The 24,094-nt window shown below is 39.8% G+C and overlaps 2 protein-coding genes across 7 annotated transcripts in view; one reads left to right on the forward strand and one right to left on the reverse strand.

Annotated features, from left to right (window-relative positions):
* Nucleotides 1-18,355, reverse strand: part of LOC128267389 (forkhead box protein K1-like) — a 24,711-nt gene extending 6,356 nt beyond the window's left edge. Inside the window, exons 1-6 of one of the 6 annotated variants that reach the window (XM_053004218.1) lie at nucleotides 18,236-18,355; nucleotides 14,379-14,526; nucleotides 3,488-4,519; nucleotides 1,063-1,651; nucleotides 769-980; nucleotides 19-305 (exon numbers count right to left, since the gene is read on the reverse strand). In XM_053004218.1, the coding sequence (XP_052860178.1) occupies nucleotides 19-305; nucleotides 769-980; nucleotides 1,063-1,651; nucleotides 3,488-4,176 (1,777 nt within the window). In that variant the 5' untranslated portion in view covers nucleotides 4,177-4,519; nucleotides 14,379-14,526; nucleotides 18,236-18,355. Of the gene's footprint in view, nucleotides 1-18; nucleotides 306-768; nucleotides 981-1,062; nucleotides 1,652-3,487; nucleotides 4,520-14,378; nucleotides 14,527-14,855; nucleotides 14,901-14,966; nucleotides 15,085-15,519; nucleotides 15,791-16,581; nucleotides 16,663-18,235 lie in introns of those variants that run through there. The other 5 variants (XM_053004241.1, XM_053004226.1, XM_053004249.1 and 2 more) reach the window with 5 other exon arrangements.
* Nucleotides 18,356-20,233: 1,878 nt separating this feature from the next.
* Nucleotides 20,234-23,868, forward strand: LOC128277869 (uncharacterized). Its single transcript, XM_053016461.1, has 2 exons — nucleotides 20,234-22,570; nucleotides 22,667-23,868. The coding sequence occupies exons 1-2, from the start codon at nucleotides 20,234-20,236 to the stop codon at nucleotides 23,795-23,797; spliced, it is 3,468 nt and encodes a 1,155-aa protein (XP_052872421.1). The 3' UTR covers nucleotides 23,798-23,868.
* Nucleotides 23,869-24,094: the final 226 nt, after the last annotated feature.

Here is a 24,094-nt window from a genome sequence, read left to right on the forward strand (position 1 = left end):
ACTAACAATGTTACATACCATCATGATTGTTCGCAGAGTAGCTACTATTGTTCTGTCCGGGAGAACCTGGTGCAGACAGCAGCAGTTCTTCGTTGATTGGGGAACCTTCGCGCGAATTGTCCGTATAATTAGGAGAAACCGGCGCAGATCTTGGCATACCGAATGGAGAACGAAAACATTGCGAACCTCGTTGGCGGCGTTTCCGATAGCTCTGGTCAATCAGCTTCAGCTCGCTGGATGGATCTATCCGCCAAAAGCTGCCTTTGCCCGGTTCGTCTTGCGACCTTGGCACTTTGATGAAATAACTTATGACGAAACAGAAAAAACAGAATAGAAAAAGAAATTAAATTAATTGCAAACAAGAGAAACACGATTATAGATCGATCCAACAATGGCAACGAAAACATCGTGTAATGACAATCCGATATGAGAGTACTTGATGGTAATGCGATATGAGAGTATGAGACGACGGATCTTATTTGATACCTGACCTGGTTCGATTTGAAATATACTTGGGAGAAAATTATAGTTTTGTTCTTCAAATCGGTATGCAAACTACAATTATATCTGTATTTTGTTTACGGTTTATGACAGAAATACTGTATGGTTGTGACGCTACGTTAAGTGAGTCAGGCTTTTGTATGCTTCTAGAAAGTTTGAATCACAAGGCTTGTCGAAAACAGATTTGGCTTTCGGATTCTCCAAATCAAATAAATCATAAATATAAGGTTGACTAAAACGTAATCCTCGACTTCGATAGTGACTTACCGATTGAGGCTCAAGTTATGACGGATTGAATTTTGCCAACCCTTGTTAGCGCCGGTACGATAATAGGGATAATTTTTCGATATAAACGAGTAGATTCCAGACAATGTTAACTGTTTTTCTGGCGATGCAGATATAGCTTGCACGATAAGCTGCGCATAACTATACGGTGGTTTGTCACTTTCCAAAGATTGTGTAGCAGGTGCTTGAAATTCCTATTGGTAAACAAATAAAAAACAAAGATTAAACATAAAGTAAATTGATCATATATATGCGCATATGTTAGCATACACCTACAGAATAATTGTTGTTGTTGGTATTGGTGCCAGTAGAGTGACTAATGTTGCTATGATGATGATGATGATGATGATTGCTACTGTACTGGGCAAAGTCGTGGACGTTTTGCCTAGGACTAGTTGGGCAGCTATTTGCAGCACTTATCGTACCCGTCGGCGACGGGTAGCCGCTGCCGACACTTCCTCCACCACCGCCGTGTATGTCACTACCACGACCACCACTTCCTCCACTTACGCCACCAACAAGACTACCACGACAGCGTCCACGCGGAATGTCGTTCAGAAGGCCCTGTCCGGTTCCACCGCTAGCCCCCTGCTCGGAAGGAATCGAAATTTTTAGTGGCGCATAGATTACGCTGCACGATGGTGATTTGTTGCCCGAAACGCAGAGAGCACCACCGGTGCTGGTACTGCTACCGCCGCTGCCCACGCTATTGCTGGTGATATTTTGCAGTGGGATGCTCATGGGACAGCCAGTGATTTTTACTGGTGTATGCTCGTTTAAATCGATCATAATACCATTGTTGGCTAGATCAATCAGATTTTCGAACTGGATTTTGATATTCGTACTTGGAAAGCGGATACTGCATCTACAAGGAAATAAAAACAAAATTTGTATTAATGTAAGCAATTATTATTGATAGTATAATGAATACATACAATCAATGACAACTAACATATTTGTAACGATTTAATACTAATATACTGGTAGTGATGTAGGATAAAGTAAAAAATTTTGCCTATTTTATGATTTTTATAAACAATGTTTTTACTAAAAAACATATTGGCCGTTGTTATCGTTACCTTTTTTCATTTTTCGGGTAACTTCATATTTAAATCGGTGTAGAACTTCTGTGATTTACCAGTTTTTACTGGCTCTCGCTTAACCAATTTTATACCATTAAGAGAATTTGACAAGGACCAAAAAATAGTAGTCGGATATGATCCGTACTATATTGTGGATGCACCAAAACATTCTAACCAAATTTCAATCCCATCAAACGCAGAGCATTGTTAGCCGTCAATTCATGATTTGAAGTGTTTTGTGTGACAGATCACCTGCTTTAATCATGTTTTAATCATGTCCGCGCTTGCGTTGATTCTTCTCATATTTAATCCATTCCTCATTTTCAGAAATAAGTCGCTTCAAAAATGGTTAGATCTAGCAGGGAAGATATGAGCAGGTTTAGTTTTTAGATTAGGGTTTCAATGTTGGTACTTCGGAAAATCAAACTTTTCAGTTTCATCAAACAACAGAACGTACCTATTAATATGCCACTCAAGTATCGAGCTTTTACGATAAACCTGCTCTTTATAAATGATTCCAAACCGTTATGTGATTAACGTTTCAAGCGTTAAATGCATTTTCTGACAGCTTCCAAGCCAATCGTGCACCACTATGATCAATACTATAAATACTATTGATACTGTAGTTGTAATTTTAAAACACACTCTATATATTAGGTTGGAGAAAAGCCAATCGACGTTTTTCACGATAGATGCTTTAGTGATCGATAGCTCGTGAAGTATCGATTGTACAGTTTCAAGTTTTGGGCTCGTTTTAAAGCTGATACTTTACACTTAAACAGATGCTTTCACTATTTATTGTTTGTTCCATTCGTTTGTGAGTTACAGGGTGTTAACAATGGAAGTCACCATAGAGAAAATTCGGTACATTTTACAATTTTTCTTTGAAAAAGGCGAAAATTCAAGCTAGGCAGCTGAAATTTTGCATGATATTTATGGTGCCGATACTCTAACAGCTAGCTACGTGAAATTTTGGTTTTGTCGACCCGTGTCAGTTATGTTAAAGCCGGCATGTTGATCGGCATCGGCAATCAAAGTTGATCGGCATGTTAGTAGTCAGAGCATCGACCAGAACCTAAAGATTAAGAATCAAATAGTTTTAAGCCATTTGTCATGTGCATATTTGACGCAAATCGGAAAATTGAAAGCATGAAAACAAACAAAATTAACCACGTCATAACTAGACATGAATCTATGCTGACGATGAGACATGAATCTACGCTTACGACTCGGACACGACCCACCAATCGAGTGAATAATCGAGTGATAAAGGTTAACCTTGTATAAATATGGCCACAAACTGAAAAAAACACGTTACAGCAAGTTAAAAATCAAGGTCATGTTGACAGTACCATGGTATATCCTCCTCAAATGAATTTAGAAAAATATATATAGAGTTTCTGAATTACGAACAAATTCCGTTTTTTTACAAGAAGACATACAAGAAATAAACATGCATTGAAATGTAGAAAGATGATTTATGAAGGTAAGAAAGGTGAAAGGTGATTAATGAAAGTAAAAATAACCTAACACATATTTCTTTACTAATAATGTGTATTCAATGTGAAATCACAAAACATATCCAATACTAATCCAATTTACACATGCTAATTACTTACAGTTTCGGCAATTTGTACGGTTCGCCACTTTTACGATGAAATACGTTGTCAATAAAGACACCGTTCTTGCTAAGGCAGAACAGCGTAAACTCGTCGTTCATATCATGTTGAATGATGAAGTGCTTTCGAGAGACGAAGCTGTTTTTCCCAACATGAAAATCGACCAGCGACTTGGATGAATTGCGACCAACTTCGATTACGTCCTCGCTTATCAGCAACATGTTGTCCTTACTAATCAGCCGTCCGATGAAATTGTGATAGTTCGCCGTATTACTGCTACCAGTAGTACTAATACCACCAGCTGAGCTACTAACCGTTGTCATAACACTACTGCCAATGGTTAAAGTCGCCGCCAATGGCACTGGGTTAAATCTACCAGAACCGTTGCTCAGCTTTGAAGAACCACAGGCGGACGGTGTGGGTGACGGGGAGGAAACCGGTGATGATGATTGTAGTGACGTTGAAAAGCGCCGAGAGGACACTCCTGTGCTACCGTTGTTGCTGTTACTATTGCTACTAGTTGCGGGGACTTGCATTTGATAGTTTGTAGCAACGAGCATATTATGGCTACTGCTGCCTGGCGAGGATTCGTTCGAATCCGGCACATTAACCAACGGTTCTGGTTTAATCACACTCACTTCGCCATTGCCACGGGATGGTATACAATCTTGCGTTGCACCTGACATCATGCTGCGGTAAGTATTTGAGAACCCGCAATAACGGAGAAAACCAAAATAACCAGCCCAAACCGACTGCACCAATACACAACTATTCGTGCTGCTAGTCTGTAGTTTAGTTCACTTCCACTAAGCGTAACGTAATGTACGCGTAACTCCAGTATGCCAACTTATTATTTAATTCACATGAACAAGCACTAAAACACGCTATTTTACGTATAGCCACGATATGGAATTTGAGCATATAGCTTTAGGAAACGTCACGGGTATTTTGAGTGTATATTACTCCACAAAATGTTTAAGTTATAGTCAATGTGTTGTATTTCTTCCAGCACTCCACATTACATGTTGATTTCTAAAAAACAAAAAAAAAATAACATGAATTAATCAAAGTTCTTCCGTTTGTCAGACACAGACAGACAGACAACAGACAACAACCTAAAATATTATTGCTATTATAAAGGTATTGTGTCTATTGTAATTGTCGCAAACGCAACTTCAATATCCGATTCGTTTTTGCAAAGAGGAAGAAATAGGAAATTAAGTACAATTTTCTATTGCTTCAATCCGTTTTCCTTTTTTTTTCAAGTATCTTTCATGAGTATTTAGGCGCATCCTATTATGATTAGAGACGAACCATGTAACCACGTCTTGAAGTGTCGTCAGGTTTTTCACTTATTTATTGTTAATTGTATGCTAAAATCTAAACTGAACGATTACTCTTCCTTCATTTGAACCAGAAGAAACTGCGGGCAGAAGAATTAATCACTTACGAGATGCAGTCGCGAATAATGATAACATTGCCAATATTGGGAAACTGGTCAAACTGCTCGCTATGCATAGACATGTTCTAGACCAGTGGTATCAAACACGTGGCCCGCGAAACAGTTTTGTGTGTCAGTATATAATTACATTATACTAGTCAGGATAGTCGGCAAAAAATCACAAAAAAATGTTTCTTGTCGATGCAGCTGCCGGCACAGAAGTGACCGATACGATTTATTTCAAATCCAAACCAAATCAGGGTGCGTTAAATTTAATGAAAAAACATTTTCTTTATGTGTGCGGCCCACTGACTAGCTGTTACTTTCCAATGCGGCCCACATACTCATATGAGTTTGAGACCACTGTCCTAGACGATACGATACGCAAGTCCAAGAGACATGCATGAATATGCACAGGAAGACAATAACATATATTAGACATTACGGAAATGCTGATCTTTTCATAACATTCACCTGCAACCCTGGTTGGAGTATTAAATTATAGGTGATTATAATCTTCAAATAATCCATAACAACACAGTGTTAAGCTATGTACAAACTGTCGAAGAGATATAGACGCTAGCACGTGATTTACTTTACAATACAGTGCATGTGGGACATTATACAAATTTCAAGCCATCTTAGTTGTTTTCCCTCATCTTCGTTGGTTTTGCTCATTCGGTAATTTGGGTAGTTCAGGGTAGTCAGAAACGCTTCTCGTTGTCCTGGGACCTGGCCTGGGTTCGATTTCCTAGACCGGTGTTGGAGCGTTGGGCATAAAATAAGAAGTAAAATGCTTGTTTTGCTGGAAATCCAAACATCGCTCTCCATTATTTATCAGACCTTGAACTAGTTACAAATAGTTGTTTGGAATTTATATACTACAGGGTATATAGTACAGGGTGAGCAAATTAACGCGCACTTCTTCATCTGGTTATAAAAAGAAACGGCTGTTATAAAATACAATTTTGGTTGCAGAAAATTGGGAAATATGAAAAACATTTTTCCAAAGTGGTAGGTCTCAAATCATTCATCAAAAGCACATTTCATTGAAGCTCATTTCCACCTTGGTGGCTATGTTTATAAGCAGTATTATGATTCTTAAAACCCACATATCGTGCAAGAAAAGCCAATGCACCCACAACGAGTGACTGGTGCGGATTTTGGCTGATTGGTTCTTCGGCGTTATTGAAGGTGAGAACTTGGACGGCATTTGGTTTCAACAGGACGGCGCTACAACGACAATAGATATTTATTTTACGCGAACAAACCAACAACTATTGACAACCTCAAGACCCAAATTAAAGTTGCTATTGCCGAAATAGGACCAGACACAATCGAAAATGTACTCAAAAATAGATCGACCGAATGAGCTACTGCCAAGCCAATCGTGGTGAACATTTGACCCAAAATTGTTTTCCATTAAAAAAATAGTATGAATTAACCTTTCAAATAAAAGTTCTATCATCTAAAAATATTCGGCCGTCTTTGTTTTATAACCAAATGAAAAAGTACGCATTTTTTGCTCACCCTGTAACCGCATCATAGCAGGGCACAATAACGACCGTGCAATCAATCAACCATATGAATCCCTTTAATGACATCAATGAATCCTCTTAATGACAATCTAACGCATATCTAACACACATGTAAAATTGGCGAGGTGCCACAGTTTGTACAAATTGTTTGCTAAACTAGTAAACAAACCCTCTGTGTCATTTCCGGTTCGAGTTTGGTGGAAACCGATTCTGCATGAACAGATGCCAAAGTTCAAGCACCTATAATTTAATACATATAAATGCTGTCAGCCGTAACACTGATCTACGCCATTCATACGCAAATACTGACTCACTAGCCCACCGTGGCTACGCTCTCTATCAAACATCGATTTATCTTTTCACTTGTGTCACAGATATAATCACTTTTCCTTTACATTTACGTGGAAAGTGTAGTGTAGTGTAGTGGAATGATTCGAATGTCGTAACCAGCTGTATCCAATTATATACTTTTTCTCCCAACAAATGATACTGAGCAAGCAAGTCAGATGAGCCATTTACACAGTACAAATCGAATTTATGTAAATCCCTCTGACGTGAATTTTCGTTTGTTGTAAAGTTCATTTTTAACCTGGATTCTAGCTGGTAGAAGGAACGGTGCTACCGAAAAGAAATCCCTTTTTTTGTTAGCAACAACACCGATGTTCTGTGACCCGTGTTCAACATTGTGCATCGCTTCGGACACACGTGATGCAAATACAGAGGCACAACGCAGCCAAAAGCATGATTTTCACTTACATCAGCGACAGTACACATACGTTGCACCTTGTGAATGAAGCCACGATTGTAAATTATTAAAACACAGACCATGTTAAAACGTGTCTCTTAACTGTTATCTTAAACACAACGCTTGTGTCTGTGAGGTAAAATCAAGCCGGTTCCATTAAACAAAACACACACATTTACGTCCTATGCATGTGCACATGTCGTATCGTATTGACTACAAACAAAACCATTCAACCCAATAAAAAACTTGTGTGATTTAGTTTTCAGTATGTTACAATCTGCTGACGATTTTAATGTTTACCTCTAACATTACAAGCATTTAAAACAAAAATATTAAATTTAAACATCATTTTTATTTAGCAATTGTTTCTTTTTGATAATACTGTTTTATGAAGTTCACGGTAGTTTGTGAATTTCAAAGACAAAATTTATGAGGAAATCATTCGGTTTACCGCAATCGCATCTTCATCGGAGCGCTAGCAAAACCACTACTAAAAACCAGGCTTCTGTCATGAGCAATGCATCGAGAACAATACAAAGTGAAATGTCTTCGTCTTGTGTTCTTCTTGTTCATACATTCCTGAACAAGCTTAACCGACAACGAGATTTTGCAATTCATTGTAGATCGCGTTATCACGATGCGGATGTATTAGGTGTGTCAATAAATCCTTGTGATTTTACAATAGATTTCATTACTCACTAAATATCAGAATTTTTTTATGAGATATGTGTTTCACAGCTACTATCATTACCCACGCAGTATAAGTTTTTGGTTTTTGTCCTTTTCTTTTTCGTTTTTGTCTTCACACCCTACCCTAGAATTTATCGGACAAACGTAAGATACTCAGTCTTTCGTTAAGGGAGCTGAAGACAAAGATCCTCTCGCGATCGACCCAGCACTTTGATGTACTACTCAATAACCAAGTTACCGAGCAGCCGAAGGCTCCACAGGCGGATAGAAATTTTCTTCTGTCACCGAGCATTGCAGAAACGCGAAGGATCATCCGTCAACTATAGAACAACAAATTACCAGACAGGCAGACAGAATTATAGCGGAGATCGTTAAATTGGAGGAAAGATATACTATCTTATACTATACAACGAGATCCATCGAATCAAAGCTTCGATGGCAGCGAATCGATGCCTTGTGACTGGAACCTTGGCAGCATCTACCCTATACACAAAAATGCGATAAAGAAATATCACCAATGCTGAATATCACCAATGATACTGAATATCACCAATTAAACCAGCAAATAGAAGTGTGCAGAAGCAAATAATCCCATTTATTAATGAGATAGCGAACAATCAGGGAGAATTTTGAAGAGGAAAGTCTACCACTGATCAGATTTTCACCATGCGGCAGATAACATAAACCTATGCTATTAGGTCTAGGTGTTAATTCGTGCGGTTTTACAATACATGGCACTGCTCACTAAGTATAACGAATATTTTTGAAATGAAATATGTGTTTGACAGCTACTGTCATTACGCATCTAACGCAGTATATGTTTTTTTGCTAAAGTGCAAACAACACCTTTTATAAGCATTTGAACATGTCAAGTTTTGTTCCTTGTAGAGTAGTTTTGCGGGGAGTACTTTTTCATTACTGCTTGCACGGCAGCAAAAGGGGTTCTTGTACCGAATCGTCACTGGTTATGAAAAGGGGAGTTATTACAAGAATCCTAAACTCAAAAAACCCTGCATACAGCTTGGTGAACCAGGGCCACCGCAACTAAAGCAAAATATTCCTTGCGCAAAGGTTATGCTGTGCATATGGTGGGATATGAAAGGTGTGGTATACTTTGAGCTTTTAAAACCTTATTAAATTGTTGAAGGACAATCCCATAAACCACAATTAATCCATTTGAAGTAAAGCTTTGGCCATGAAACTACGGAAATGGGATAAAAGACATGATAAGCTGATTTTTCAAAAGGCAAAACTCGATCCCACATCGCAAAACCGGTCAAAACCTATCTCGAAAATGTCGGATGGGAACTATTAACCCCCCCGCGCTATTCACCAGATGTTGCTCTTTCTGACTAGTATTTGTTCCGTTACATGAGTAACGATTTGGCAGCACAGCGGTTCTTCTCTTATGAAAGTATAGAAAAATGGGTCTTTGAGTGGATTGCTGATAAGGATAAGAATTTCTATCGACACGGAATCGAGGAATTACCCGAAAGATGGGAGAAAGTCGTCGCTAACGACGGGCAATACTTTCAATAAGTTAGTTATACGTTATGTTGTTGTAATTAGGTTATAAATATTGAATAAAAACCGCACGAATTAACACCTAGACCTAATACATAAACATTACAGTTCAAAGGCTGCCTGATGTCTGCAATTACCGTCTCTGTCAGCAGATAAACGAGACCAAATTCATGGTGGTACCAACAGCAGCGCTACCAACAACGACAGGAAGCATACGTTAGGATGCAAACACCAGTACTGATAGGTGACCGAAATGTCGAGCTTCGCGAGCCGTTAATACAGCGAACTGTACGCGCTGTACATTGCAGTTGTGAAGCAAATACGACCCGCCAGGCTCCGGTGGGTTTGTCATGTCGTGAGAGAGGCGGACGACCATCCATCTCGAGAAAACTTCTTAGGCTATTCAGAAGGACAGAGGGATGGTGATAAAGTATTGTCTACTTAGAATCTGAAACGATTGAATTAGCTCTATCTCGGGGTTGGTTTGGCTTAGGAAACATGTCAAGGTGTCAAAATGAAGGTATTTTATTGTACTTTAACAGAAAAATTTCATAAATTAATTTTGTTGGTTGTCGGATGAAACTGCGAACTTTCTGTAGAATGCGCGCCATTATTGTACCCACCGACTGCACAATCTTCTGCTCCACCTCAGTAACTAATTTGTTCTAATTTATTGCCATCTCTGCAGCATCCTACATCACCTTTCCAGTCTTCTTCAACTTCCATTTGATTATTGCCCAATAATTTACGATTGGGCGGAGTTCTGGGCATTTTGGTGGATGTTTGTGGATGGATGTTTGCGTGTCTGTACCGCATTTTCTCCAAAACTACTGACGCAATCCGCGTAAAATTTTGCACAGCGTAGTTTTGTGACCCCGGATTGTGAGTAGGAAAGTTTTACAAACGGGGGCTCCCATAAAAAATCTGGGATAAAAAAGCTCGGATAATTTTCAAGCAGTTCGAGCCACACTCAGGTGGTGCGAATTTTGACATGTATCCGCGGAAGCGAAAAGGGAAGCCGATCGGATACATCACCGGGAAACGGAGGAGTAACGTAAGGTGGGAAGGGAAACTGAACGAATACGTCACCGGGAAGCCTGATCGTCTGAAAAGAAGGAGTAACGGGAAGCGAAAAGAGAAGCTGATCGGATACGTCACCAAGAAGTCCTATGAAAAGCCTCCCAATCGAGAAATAAGGATGAAAGGAGGCGCATCGATGCGCGCTAGGAACAGCTAACTGGGTATAAATTTGGGCGCGTGCATAATGCTCATTGAATGTTTCTGTGCACGCTGTATTTTCCGAACAGCATAGAACGTCTTGCGAATTTTGTGTTTTGTTTGCCTCAATTACTCAGGAACCGTCAACATTTATGGAACCTTCTAACAATTATGGTTTCTATTTCTCACTTTTCCAACCGTTGCAAACGGTATACACCCACACAATGCTTGTGCTTATGACGGTTTGTTTAGTCCGTGCTCGAAAAAAAATATTTCAGACTATAGTCCGTTACCAAATTGGTATGTAAAAAATATCGAAACAATGCATTTATGTAAACAGTGCGCATAAAAATCTACCAACTCGCGCAGGCAACGAAGAAAGCACGTGCTCGCTAAAAGTAAGCTTCGAGCTTGGTAATTTTGTGGGTGTTGGAAGGCCGCTGACATTATATCCTTCACCTACGCAGACCGGCCCCCGTTAACAGAGCGAAGCTGCAGTGAGCCAAACGGTTGCATATGTTCGAGTATAGCGATAGCCATGGATGGCTGACCGGTTATTTGTGTACGCTACCGCTTGTCGCGGGGATGAAACACTAGAAACATTCGTACAGATGAAGCTCTCTGCCTCGCAAATAGGGAGATCGAGCAACAGTCAACGTGGGAAATATCGTCACAGTATCGAAAAGTTGAATGGGATACTTGTGTGAAAGCTTCATAGTAAAGAAGTTGAATTAAGATTTAAAGTTGATTGCTTGTATGGAAGTTTTAATCATTTAGCGCAATTGTGCAGCACAGAACCAACGTTGAAACGAATTGAGTAAAATCGATAAACGAGAAACAAAAACGAGGCCAACAAAATCTTACTTGCGAATAAGAACAGACAAGTACAGGATAAGTAAAATGCAAAATGCCTAGACTAGGTATCTTAGCTTGAGTAGAATCTAGAGACTTTTTGTTTTGTGATTCTACTTTCATAAACAGAAAAAGATAAAGATAAAAGAATACTATACAGCCGGTTAGTGTTCAATTACACTGACCATGGTGCTGGTAATTGTTTCTTTAAAGCGATTTGCAACATCAGCGTGCAGGAAATCACAAATAGAAAGAAAAGTAAATGAATAATCTCTTATGGTAGGACCATTAACCTTGCAACACAACACACGCTAGCAAGCAATACAAATTAAAATTAAAATGCTAACTACGATGGTAGTCTAATACTATTAATTATTCAGGATACCGAAACAAACCGAGCATCAATTTCAGACCAGGATGAGGATGAGTCGGCGAGGGACCAACAACTCTGCCTGTAAATAAGCAATGTTACAGAACACAAGATAGATTGTCTCAACAACAGTAGGCCAAAACCGCTCAACGGTTGTAATAGCCGGATAAGAAAAAGAATCACTTATCACGGCAGAGGGACAAAGAAGAAGAAAGCTCACTGACCCTTATTCACAACAAACAAGAAATATTGATTAAAGTAACGTAATCAATAAGTAATAACATGTCAAAATGAATATGACCCGGTCTGTTCTTCTAAGATTGAAAAAAAACATGTCATTCCCCTGCCAATACAATATTAACATTGTTGAAAATATCTGAAGCCTAATTCTAATTAAAAGCATGAATTGACAAAATGACAAACAATCCGATCAGACAGTAGAATGAAATACATCCAATACTGACCGACTAGATATCGTCCGAATTTAATGGAGATGCGACGCTGCTAGTAGACAACTAACATTATTCCGAACAAAGCAATAGTGCTAATTACTCGCATTTTCAAAACCTGATTGAAATTAGCTTACTTGCTGAACTCCAGGCAACAAGCAAAAGTACTACTACGACCCTAACACTGTTGAGGACTATAGCAATTGGCCAATCAGCTACATAGAAAAAAGTTATAACAAAATTATAGCCATTGGAATGCACTGTGAGCAGAATAACAATATTCCCTCGACCCTCGAATAACAATATTCCCTCCGATTCCCATCGACTGAAAATATTATAAGGCTGGCTAAAAAGTAATCCATTATTTTTGGATAAGATTCAAAACATTATTTAAGATACTTCCAATGGTCCGATTTACGTCAAATATGTACCGTTTTGTTGGAAAATTTGTTGTCTTTTCAAAGATAGGCTTATCATGCCTTTTTTGTAACAGACTTAGTCGTTATTGGCGAAAAACTGGAGCAATCCATTTTCACAATCCTTTTTTGATCTCAGTTTTTCATCACTCAGGAAATTTTATAATGCGCAAAAAAGGTGTCAATCGCTTAGTGCAAGGTCCGGACTATACGGTGGATGCATTAAAACATCCCTAACAAACTCCCGAACTTTCTGGCAAGTCACTAAAAATGTATGTGACATTTCGTTATCCTGATGGAACACAAAACCTCTTCCGTTGGCCGAATCTGATCGTTTCTGGTCAATTGTTAGCTTCAAACCGTGCAGTTGTTGGTAGTAGAGATCTGAATTTATTGTTTAGCCACACGGATGCGACTCATAATAAACGATTCCTTTCAAGTCCCACCATATACCCAGTAGAACCTTCCTAGCCGTTATTTCTGGTTTGGACACAGGTTAAGTTGCTTCACCACGCTTAGACCACGACCGATTTCACACAATATTGTCGTAAGTGACCCATTTCTCATCCCCAGTACCAATCCGTTTAACAAATGGTTCGATTTCATTCCGTGGGGCCAAAACTGTGCAGATGGCCATCATGTTTTTTCAATGGAGTGGCGCCCAAACATCGAGCTTCTTTGTGTATCCAGCTTTGCGCAAATGGCTTAAAACTGTTTGATGATTGATCTTTAGCTCCTGGCCGATGCTCTCATTACTGACATGCCGATCTACTTTGATTATTTCTGTGATTTTATCGACATTTTCGATGGCGTGTCTGCCTTTAACATCAAAAATGACTGAAACGAGTCAACGAAACCAAAGTTTCACCCAGCTAGCTGTTAGAGTATCGGTACCATGAGCACCATGCGAAATTTCAGTGTCCTAACTTGTGTTTTCGCCTTTATCGGACAAAAAATGTAAAATGTACCGAATTTTCTCCGCGTTGACCTCCATTGTTATTACCCTGTAACTCACAAACGAATAGAACAAACAAAGAACAATGAAAGCATTTTTTTAAGTGTAAAGTATCAGCTTTAAAACGAGCCTAAACTTGAAACTGTACGATACATACTTCACAAGATATCGATCAGTAAGGGCATCTACCAAAAAAAATAATGGATTACTTTTTAGCCAACCTGATATAACTTGTTACAGATGTCTTGTAACAGATAACTTGTTACAGGTGAAGAATAAACTTGTCCCACACTACTCGATTTTGCATACGTATTTGATCTCGTTCTGAAATGACGGACAGCCTCATATACGTCCTGAAATCATTTCTGCAAAACCGGGAGATTAGGTACACATAGGAAGATCTAGCTCGAATGTTTCACGGTTACTACTGATGTCCTGCAGGTAGCGTTCTTTACCCAACTCTTTTCAATTTTCCGCATCTCCCCAAGACGCATCGCATCTCCCCAAGACGAAAAACTGCTCCCAATTTTTGTATGTGAACTATGCTGCAATCTGCTGAATGTAATGAAGAATGTAAACCAGTCTGCAAAAACAAATTTGAAACACTGTTAAAATTTCAATATTAAAATAATTGAACCAAAAAAAAAGTCTTTTTACCCTACCTCAAATTCCTAAAATTAACCTTACACTTACCTCCCAGGCACAATACAATAGAAGTCCACGAAATAAGCAAAGTGGAACTACTAAACCTACACCTCATCAAACTATGTTTGCGTTACAACGAGAAATGCCGTGGGACCACGTTCCATTATATGTATCCATTCCATCCATTATTGGTAAACTGTAAATAGTTTAGGTTTAGATTTAGGTTAAGACTTAGTAATAAATAACAAAAAGTGAAAGTTTTGTATGAAATAAGGAGAAGTTTTTTTGAAAAAAAAACCTTTTCTTTTTTAGTAGCAAATTAGTGCAATTAGGTTTCAGCTCCTTCAAAATTAGCTCCTTCAGAATAAGAGAAGAATTCAAAGACCTTCCAGCTTGGCAAATTAAAATGTAAGCCATCACACTACTACCATCATTACTATTACTACAATCAGAATGATCATTTAATCATCAGAACCTTGTTCAAAGAATAACATAATATTCTAAATTTCAACTTATAAATACAACCTACAGACAGTTGCCTACAAACAGCGGCGATCCGCCTTGTAGATCCTACAAATCTAGGCGATAGCTGGTCAGTACAGGTGAAATAATAAACTTATTAAGGATGTACTCAACTGCTTTCACTATCCGCAACAAAACTCTGGCGAAGGCTGTCAGCATCAACTCCACGTTATAAATGAACATTTGCAAAATTACAGCACATGTACAACACACCGAATGAAGTTACTTTGGACTACAATCGTCCTTAATTGATAATTAATAAGCGTCGTGATAGGTCCATTCTATAGTCACAACATGCTAAACGACGAATTTTAGACGTGAGCACTGCACTAAGTGATGCGGAGGTTGTATATTTCATCTGCTACTAGGCCCTACATAAATTATTACGTGTATTACCAACGAACTCTAAAGTTTCGTGAACCTAACTGGTGAGAAACAATCTTGAAGTGGATACAAAATATAATATATTGCGATGCGTAATTAATACAGCGGCAACATAAAATCCCGGTAATGCATAGCGTCACAAGTGAGAAAGGTACTAAAAATTTACTTGGCACACACAGTTTACTTTTGGGCGCGTTAGAAGCAAAATTGTGTATGTAAACCTGAACCGTTTCGCTGAACACGAAAATATATTAATACCCGGGATATCGATCACTCGAATTACAATGGCACACAGTCATGTTGGATTCCACCAACTCAAACATCGTATAAACCGATCAGAACATTCTACGCAACAGCATAATAAAATATAGCACCGAGGACTTCTTATCCGGAAGCAACAACCACCGAGCGGTCCTGGCACCAAGCACTATACGTCCTAAAAGCACAAACTTCGACCTACACTGCCCTTCGCTCTCTAAGAAAATGGGCCTCCTAAACCATACGGCAACGCAAAATACAAAAGCAATACAATAAGAAAAATATAAAAGCTTGACAACCTGGCAATTTCAGGAGATGAAGTGAGACAGAATGACAGACTTGCTCAAGAGTGAACAGAACTACAAATCAAATTTTTCGTACCCACATGTCGCTGAAACCTTGGCAGCGCACCAGTAGCTAACCCGCTCTTACACACAGGACGACAGAAAAGCACGCGCGCGCGTTGATGTTTGTGGAGACTATTTTTGTTTGTTTATATTTTTCCTATTCGCTTTATGCGCAAAGACCGAGCACACATTGGCACAAAGCAAAACACAAGTTAAATGCGCGAATGAGAGTGTGGCAATGGTACAAATGCTGTTAGTATTGGTGTTATTCATAGCTGGTTCATTCGACTATACGATTCCAAGCTAGAATAAGGCTTGGAAAAGAAACTAATGTAAAACTACTCATCCATATCGTGTGATGCCCGATACCGCCTCTACAGCTTGAGTTTCGCTAGGTGATCAATATGAAACACATCACAATAAACACAAACATACTTTTTTTGTTTCATCGTTTCTTAATATTGTTACACTTTTTACTTTGCATTTTCGTAAATAAAATCATCGACTAAAGATGCTTATGTCTGTCCATTATAATTCATTGTACTATGGCGCAGTCGACAGTACGACGTGTGACGAAGATAGACTTGCGGTACTGTTAAACAAGATGAACGTACAAGGAATCAACATTGAACTAGGTTTTTATTATATCACTGCTATTGCTTAATTACTGCAAATCCTAGGACGGACAAATTTTACGTGATCTTTATCGTATTTAGTATTATATAAATTTCGAACCTTACCCTACTTTTGAACTAACGTACAGTCGTTTTCTTAGCTGCTTGAATCGGTAGTTTTGAGACTAAAGTTTCCATTAAACGTAGTGACGCTCCAAGGGACATGAACAGATAGATTTACTTGTTATTATAAAAATGTTTCCTCTCTATATTGAGCGATCATTGCTGTAGCTGTAGCGTAACTCACTATATCTAAATTCATGCATGTAAGACAAAGCACGATATACTCAAAACATATTTTTCGAGTTCAAACTCAAAACTACATAACTTTAATAACACAAACCAGTTAAAAAATTCGAAATTGAAAAAAGTGGCAGTAGCTAATTGTAACAAAATCCATAAGTTACGACCTGTGTGACTCAATCAGAACGACAGAACGTCTGTGCGGGCGTACGCTCTGTTGAGCTGAGAACTGCAATCTAATGCCGTTCGATTCCAAATAAGTCAAAAACGTTTCGTGCTGATTGTTTGAACAAAGTGGAAATTTATAAAGTTTTTTCTACAAAACTAACTTTTTCCATATAAAACATTTTCAATGCAATGCTATAGAGTGTAGTTCAGTGTAAAATCAATCCGAATCCCAAGCTACACGTCAACACTTTTTCGAGTACATTATAGAGTGTTCCCAGGTGTACCTTTCCTACCCGGTCAAAATCGCGCCTTAGCCATACAAAAGCCGACCCGACATTATAACAAACTTTCCCTACCACGGAATGGTCGGTGGCTATTTTTTCTTGCGTCGGGAGTGGTCGGGGCATCTTACGTTAAAAGCAAAGTCACATATTAGGACAAGGTATCTACGAGACTCGCACCTACCCCAACTCCGAAATGAAGTATCGTTTTTATGTTTTTATTATCGCATAGTTTTGGCTTTGTTTTTAATGCGAGGAACAAATGGCGCTGTAATCAAGAAGAACTAAAAGTTCCTAACTTAAAAATATTATAAAAGTAAAATATTTCTCCGATTATAGAAGATACCATTTTATGACAGTACCAATGTGTATCATGTTCATGAATGAGAACCACATGTTCTCCGAGCATGCAATCCATTTATAGTCACTGTAAAAGTTATCCAATTCTGAATACGACTCACATAGATGTTGACAAAAAAAACATGGAGACAAGCAAGCGTTATGCATTACTACCTAAAACCAGTGGATTTCGCATGTTAATCACAAGATTAAAGTATGCGATGTTATTCATACCGAAAATCACGGCTCCCATAAGTCGCGTCCATAAGTAAATGTATAATAAATCAAATCTAGTATGTGCTTGTCACGTTACTTCAATAAAAGCATTTAGAACACCAAGATGCCTCATTGTTTTGACACTTAATGCCGCTACAGAGTTTGGATTTGCTTAACGAAAACCCACGCCAGATGTTGCACGGGATACTTATGGAAGAAATCTTCGAATATAAACCTTTATAACATTTCGTTGCCAGGTTAATTCGCGGCGTGATAAAAACAACAATCCAATCAGTGAAAAATGGGTCAATGTAAATGAACAAAGCTTATTCCATGGCCAAACAAACTTCTGCTTTCAAGCACCTTACAAAGCATTCTGATGCCATAACCATTATCCCTATCACTTGGTTCTAAGTATCCCATCGTTAATTTCGGATGTGACAACCAGCTTTTTCAGTGAATCACTAACGTACCAAAGTAATTTTCGTGTAAAAACGTTTTGATAGTGTAGTTCGCACCCGTCGTAACACTTTTCACTTTTTACTGCAGTGTGGCGACCATTGCATTAGCGTGCGAGGGTGGCACATTGCTTTGAGTTATTCTTTACAGAACTGCGTCAGCACGAACACTCAACCAAGTACGGCTTCAGGAGGAGTCCTTAAGATAGGTGTGTTCTGTTGTATCGCAATACTTGCAACGTTTCATATAACATCGTAAAACTTGTCAGTAAAATTTCGACCAATCAGAGTGTCAAGAATGAAACCATAATGCACAATTTTCACAACGAAGAGAAATTCCAACCAATCAGAACTTACATAAATGTTGACACGTTTTTCAGCCATTCTGGTCATAGCGATTATGATTGTGTTGAATAAATTTAACATCTCTTTAAGACTTCGAATATAAACACCTATATTAAATAATAGCAAAAAAATCACAATAAAAAAATAAGCACAATGCTCCACCATATTTTAAACGTTAAACGTTAACGGCAGCAGCAATTGTACGAAGAAGGATCGCTGCATCGTTTGACCTTTCAAGGATAAGTGCTTAATGTTCCGATGCGTGGTTCAATAGCAAATCAATCAATAGTAAGACAAACCTTGCCAAACCCTATTGTATCATGTGATTGTAAACCGCAACTGCAGTCATCATCTTAATCTTAAATCTTAATAAAGTTCGTACCAGGAAAGACACCAAAATTGTACACAAGATTTCTGCTCCGGGAGGTTTCCGAACAGAAAAAATGGTATGCAATTTCGGTGTCGCATGCAACTCCGAACGGGACCCGTGTGCTGGATTGCATGCGGTCTCATCATGGTAAGACTGACCGTACAATATCGGCCCCATTTAGATGCTTATGTGGCGCAACCCGTACCTTAGTGTAGATTGATTTGCTCTTTCAGACGATTAACGAAATGCGTCGTAGCGTTAAATGCGTTAAAATTGTTTATTTTTGCTTCGTGTGGCCCTCCAGTAAGAATACACCGAACACCGAAACGTAGATAGACGCATAGTGAATATCTTCATCACAAATTTATTTGACAAAACTTCAATCCAAAGAGAACAACATCCCTTCTGTGTTCAAGTATTCATGTGCACATAAAAATTATTGTAAAGTATCTGAGCATCTTATCGGAGGCAAAGTCGAATGCGCCATCGAAAAACATACTATCAGAGAAAGTTTAGAGAGCGTATGTCGTTCAAGACGGGGTTCTAGAGCTTTCCACTGACCTTCCCAACTCTGGTACAGCAAGAGTGGGCTGTAATGAAGAAACAAAGGCATACTGGAGGGCCACACGAAGCGAAAATAAACGATTTGACATTAATCTTTAACTTCAAATCGTTTATGAGTGTGCGGATTCATATACGATTTGACATGAGCGGGATGGATTTGACATTTTTACGCTCGGATTTACGGTTCGTCTGGCTCTCCAGATACGTGTAGAGCCTTCGAGCGAGAGCGCATAACGAGTCATCCGGAACAAACACAGAGGCAAAAGTGCAAGTTTCCACGGAAGCTCAGCAAGCGAGTAGTACGAAACACAAACGCGAAAACGATTGCGCGCTAAAACACAACGGTGAGACCGCAGCTGTCAAATAACATTCCTGTTCGGGTTTATAAGTATTGGTCTACAAATAGGACAGTTGCTGTTACTGTTCTACTTCTTTCTGTAAAGTTACAAGCGCGAAGCGAACGGAATAGCGCATCTCTCTTTGAGTGTCTCTGGTATGTAGCCATTATATTAATCTGTCAAATCTTTTCGGATCTAAATGTTTGTGTTTCATTCTGCTTAGACAAATTGTGACGCGGAACGTGAATTGGAATTATTGATTCTCGAAATATACACTATTCACCTATTTTCGGCTGCATATTATCATTAGCAAACTGTATGGATCGGTGGTAGCGTATTTAAACGTTTTAACTAAATGCGTAATTCTTCGACAACGCAAACTGGAAGCACAACAAGATGAATCCCATATCGCTTTACATAACTACGTCTAGATTGGTGTTTCAGTCTGATTTATCTAGCGAACTTGAAGACTTGAATCGGTTGTTACCCTACCTGCGTAAAAGTCTCAGTTGCGTTGTATGCTGCAAGCTACTAGTTGAACCGCAGAGCCCATCCACTACCGGTTGTCAGCACCATGTTTGTCGCGTTTGTGTTGGCAAGCGCAAGAAGCTTAAGCCGGTATGCCGCTTTTGTAAAGATTTCTTCCAATACCGGGAGAACATGCAGCTGCGCATCCTGTTGCAATGCTACAAAAGCATCTGCTTATATATTCGTACCAAACCGATTTACGCTGAGATACAAAAGTGCTCCACGATACAGTCATTGTCTAAAGGAAGCGTACCGGGTGGTAGCCGAGGAGTACCCCCTAATAGTCTAATGGATTTGATCGAGGAGGGTGCGGGGTTCGTCGATGTTTTCCAGTGCAATTCCGGACTGTCCAGATCAGCTTATTCCATACTACCGTGCATCTTCCCGGTTCCGGTCGTGAGCGGTTCCTACGAAAGGCCTGATAATTGTAAATCTTCACAAAAGCTCAAATTAAAATTGAAAGAGTCAGAGCAACAGGTGGTGTACTCGCAATTACACGGTTCGCAAGAGAAACTACGGCAACCACAGCATTTACAACTGCAGCCAGCGCTTCAAAAACCACAGAAATTACAAAAATTGCAGCAGTCAAATCAAAAAGTTAATGTCCAGCAGCAACGACAAAAACAATTACAACACCAGCGGCCTTTACTACATCAGAATTTGCAACGTCAAAAACTTCAGCATGAACAACGACGACAACTTTATCGACAGCAACAACAATGCATATTAATACAAAAACGAAAACGTCAGCAGAAAATGGGACTTCAGCAGCAACCGTACCATACACAAACGAACCAACAGATACAACAGCTACAACAACCGCAAAAGCCACAACATCAAAATCAACAACAACGCCAACAACTACTACAGCATCAACAACAGGAGCAACATAAATTACAGCTTCACCAACAGCAGCAACAGCAACAGGTATTGTTGCAAAGGCAACTAAATCAACAAATAGTGCAACTACCACCACAACTATCGCCGCAACAACAGCAAAAGCAAGCGCCTATATTTCAACAGCCAGCGCAAGCGATGCCGTCAGTTTTTCCTCCTTCGCAACAGCAACCGAGATCCGCCGGCTCTGACGATACTTCGGTCAATACTCAATCCAGTGTATGTCGCGTAGTTCCTTCTCGTTTTGGTCCAGCGATTATACACACGAATTCACCGTCGAGCCGCATTAACTTTGTGGCCCCAAGTATTGTGTCCTCAAATTCACTGCAGTCAAGCGTCGTAACACCAGTTGTGAAGAATACGTGTGCACCGACAACACCACGTATTGTTAACATTACTACACCGCAGGAAATCAAGTATCAACAAACGCCGATCAAGACGGTTTCTAGTGGTTCGACAATGTACTCGGTTCTTTATGCTGGAAATGGCAACAAGTTCACGATCAAGCGGAAGCCGGACGCACCCTCAATTTTAAAAACGGTTGATGCCCAACCAATGAAGATGGTAGCGACGATGGTTTCGGTAGCAACTACGTCACAACAACCTCTCATGTCTTCGTCCCATACACAATTGGCTCAAATGAAGCCGTGTTTGTCGGCAATTCGACCGAATGGACCACAACGTCAGTCGCAAGCCACAGCCACGCAATTGCCACAGCAAGTACAGCAGCAGCAGCTACCTCAGCAACACTTTATACAACAACCTTCTGCACAACAAACAATAGTGTATAAGCACGAGCTTCAGCGGCAAAATCCACCCCAACTTTCGCAACAGATACAACAAACCGGACGACAGCAACAATTGATACTTCAGCAACCGCAACGACAGCAACAATATCAGCAATTGCCAAAAACGCAACAGTTCCATGTGCAACAATCTCAATTATTGGTTCATAAACCACAACATCAGCAGCAATCGCAGCAACCACAAGTTTTACAGCTACAACAATTGAACACGCAGCAGTCGCAGCCGTTGAAATTACAGCAACCGATGCAATTGCAACAGCAGCCGTTGGTAGAACAACAGGAAGGTGTGCAGCCACCGCAACAGCACCTTCCGCCACGACAACAATTTCAGCAACAACAACAACAACTTAAGCGGAAAGGTTGTCGTTGTGGCAATGCGACACCTACACCTGGAAAGCTTACATGTTGTGGCCAGCGCTGTCCGTGTTACGTCGATTCAAAGTCTTGCATTGATTGTAAATGCCGCGGTTGTCGCAATCCACACCGCGCCGATGGTTTGAAGGTAGCTTTTAAAACGCCCCTAATTTATACACGTTTAAAGTGACCTTATTTCGTGCACGATATGAATGCCTTATCTGTTTTTCACAAACAATTTCAGATCCGACGCTCTCTCTCAGAGCTGTTGCAACAATACAACACCACACATGTTCAGGGGCAAGGTTCTGTCGAAGTGAGGAAGGAGTCCACCCAACAACAAGATATGCAAGCAGGGGTATCTATGACTGGTGTACCAGGTGATATAGGTGAATCAGCAGTGGTAGTTCCAAACATAACGTCCGTCACTTACTGCCTTAATGCGGTGAAGGTATCTACAGAACCGATCACCACAGTTGCCTCGAGAAGTTTTGGAGGATCGAAGGTGAAGATTATTAGTGCCGGTCACCAAGCGGCAGCACCAGCAATGGTTTCCGCTATGAAACCAAGATCGGCAACCCCTGTTACCACTACCACTTCGCTCCTTAAGCAGGACTTGAGCAAACCTTCGATAGCGGGTGTGGTGCCTTCGGTGCATTGTATGCCTTCGTCGAACGAAAGCGGCTTTAGTATACGGCCGGTTCTGGGGAGCTTCGTGACCGAAACTTCATCGTCCCTTAACTATCATCCAGTAACCATAAACTCCGTTTCTTCGACCGCCTCCACGGACACTACTGGTGGTCAATCGTCATCTTCGATCATGACTCCGCTTGTCGGTATTAACAGCACAAACACTATTGTACCGGTAAGTGCAGTTAGTTCTCCGACCAGCAATAACTACTTCGGTCGTTTATGGACACGTTTCGGCGATACAAGCGATACATGTGCTTTACTAAATCCAGCTATTACTAGAGTAGGAGGAAACGGAAGTGGACCGTCAACATCGAGACAGCATATAGTTTCCCAAATCATACGCAAGCCGGATACTTTGCTAAGTCAAAACTCAGTTCGCGCTGGTGCCATACCTATAACTTCATCTGCAGCAGCTTCGCTCTCCCCTCTGCCACCATCATCTTCTCTGTCACCTTCAATGCCTGTTGTGAATGCGCCAATCACGTCTCCTTCATCCAGCATGATGTTTGGTGGCGGGATCAATCCGATTACAACCGATTTTTTTATCATAAACCATAGTCCTGATCCTCTTTCAAGTTATGACGTTAACTGCATTACAAATTTAGATCACTTACTCGACTCTGATGGTGATTTGTGCGAGGACCTTGAAATCCCTGCTTCTAGTTTGGTTTCGATTGATTGATTGCGTTGCATTGAATGTTAACTTTCACAATTTTTTTGTTATCACTAATTTAATTGATTCAGGTCTTAGGACTATCGCTGCCCTGGTAATACCATGTATGGTACATGAATATACGATTCATGATCATGATTCATTTTATTTTTGATGTAACATGTATATTTTATCGGTCTTTAGTTTGCGATTTCATTTAAGTTATTTTATTTCGCATTTCGAGTCATTTTATCAATGCGAGTCATTATATCTTTGCGAAACTGAACTGAACCGCTTAAAAAATTATATGGTGGTTGAAAAGTAGCT

This window comes from Anopheles cruzii, chromosome X (assembly GCF_943734635.1).
Source record: "Anopheles cruzii chromosome X, idAnoCruzAS_RS32_06, whole genome shotgun sequence".
Classification (NCBI taxonomy): domain Eukaryota; kingdom Metazoa; phylum Arthropoda; class Insecta; order Diptera; family Culicidae; genus Anopheles; species Anopheles cruzii.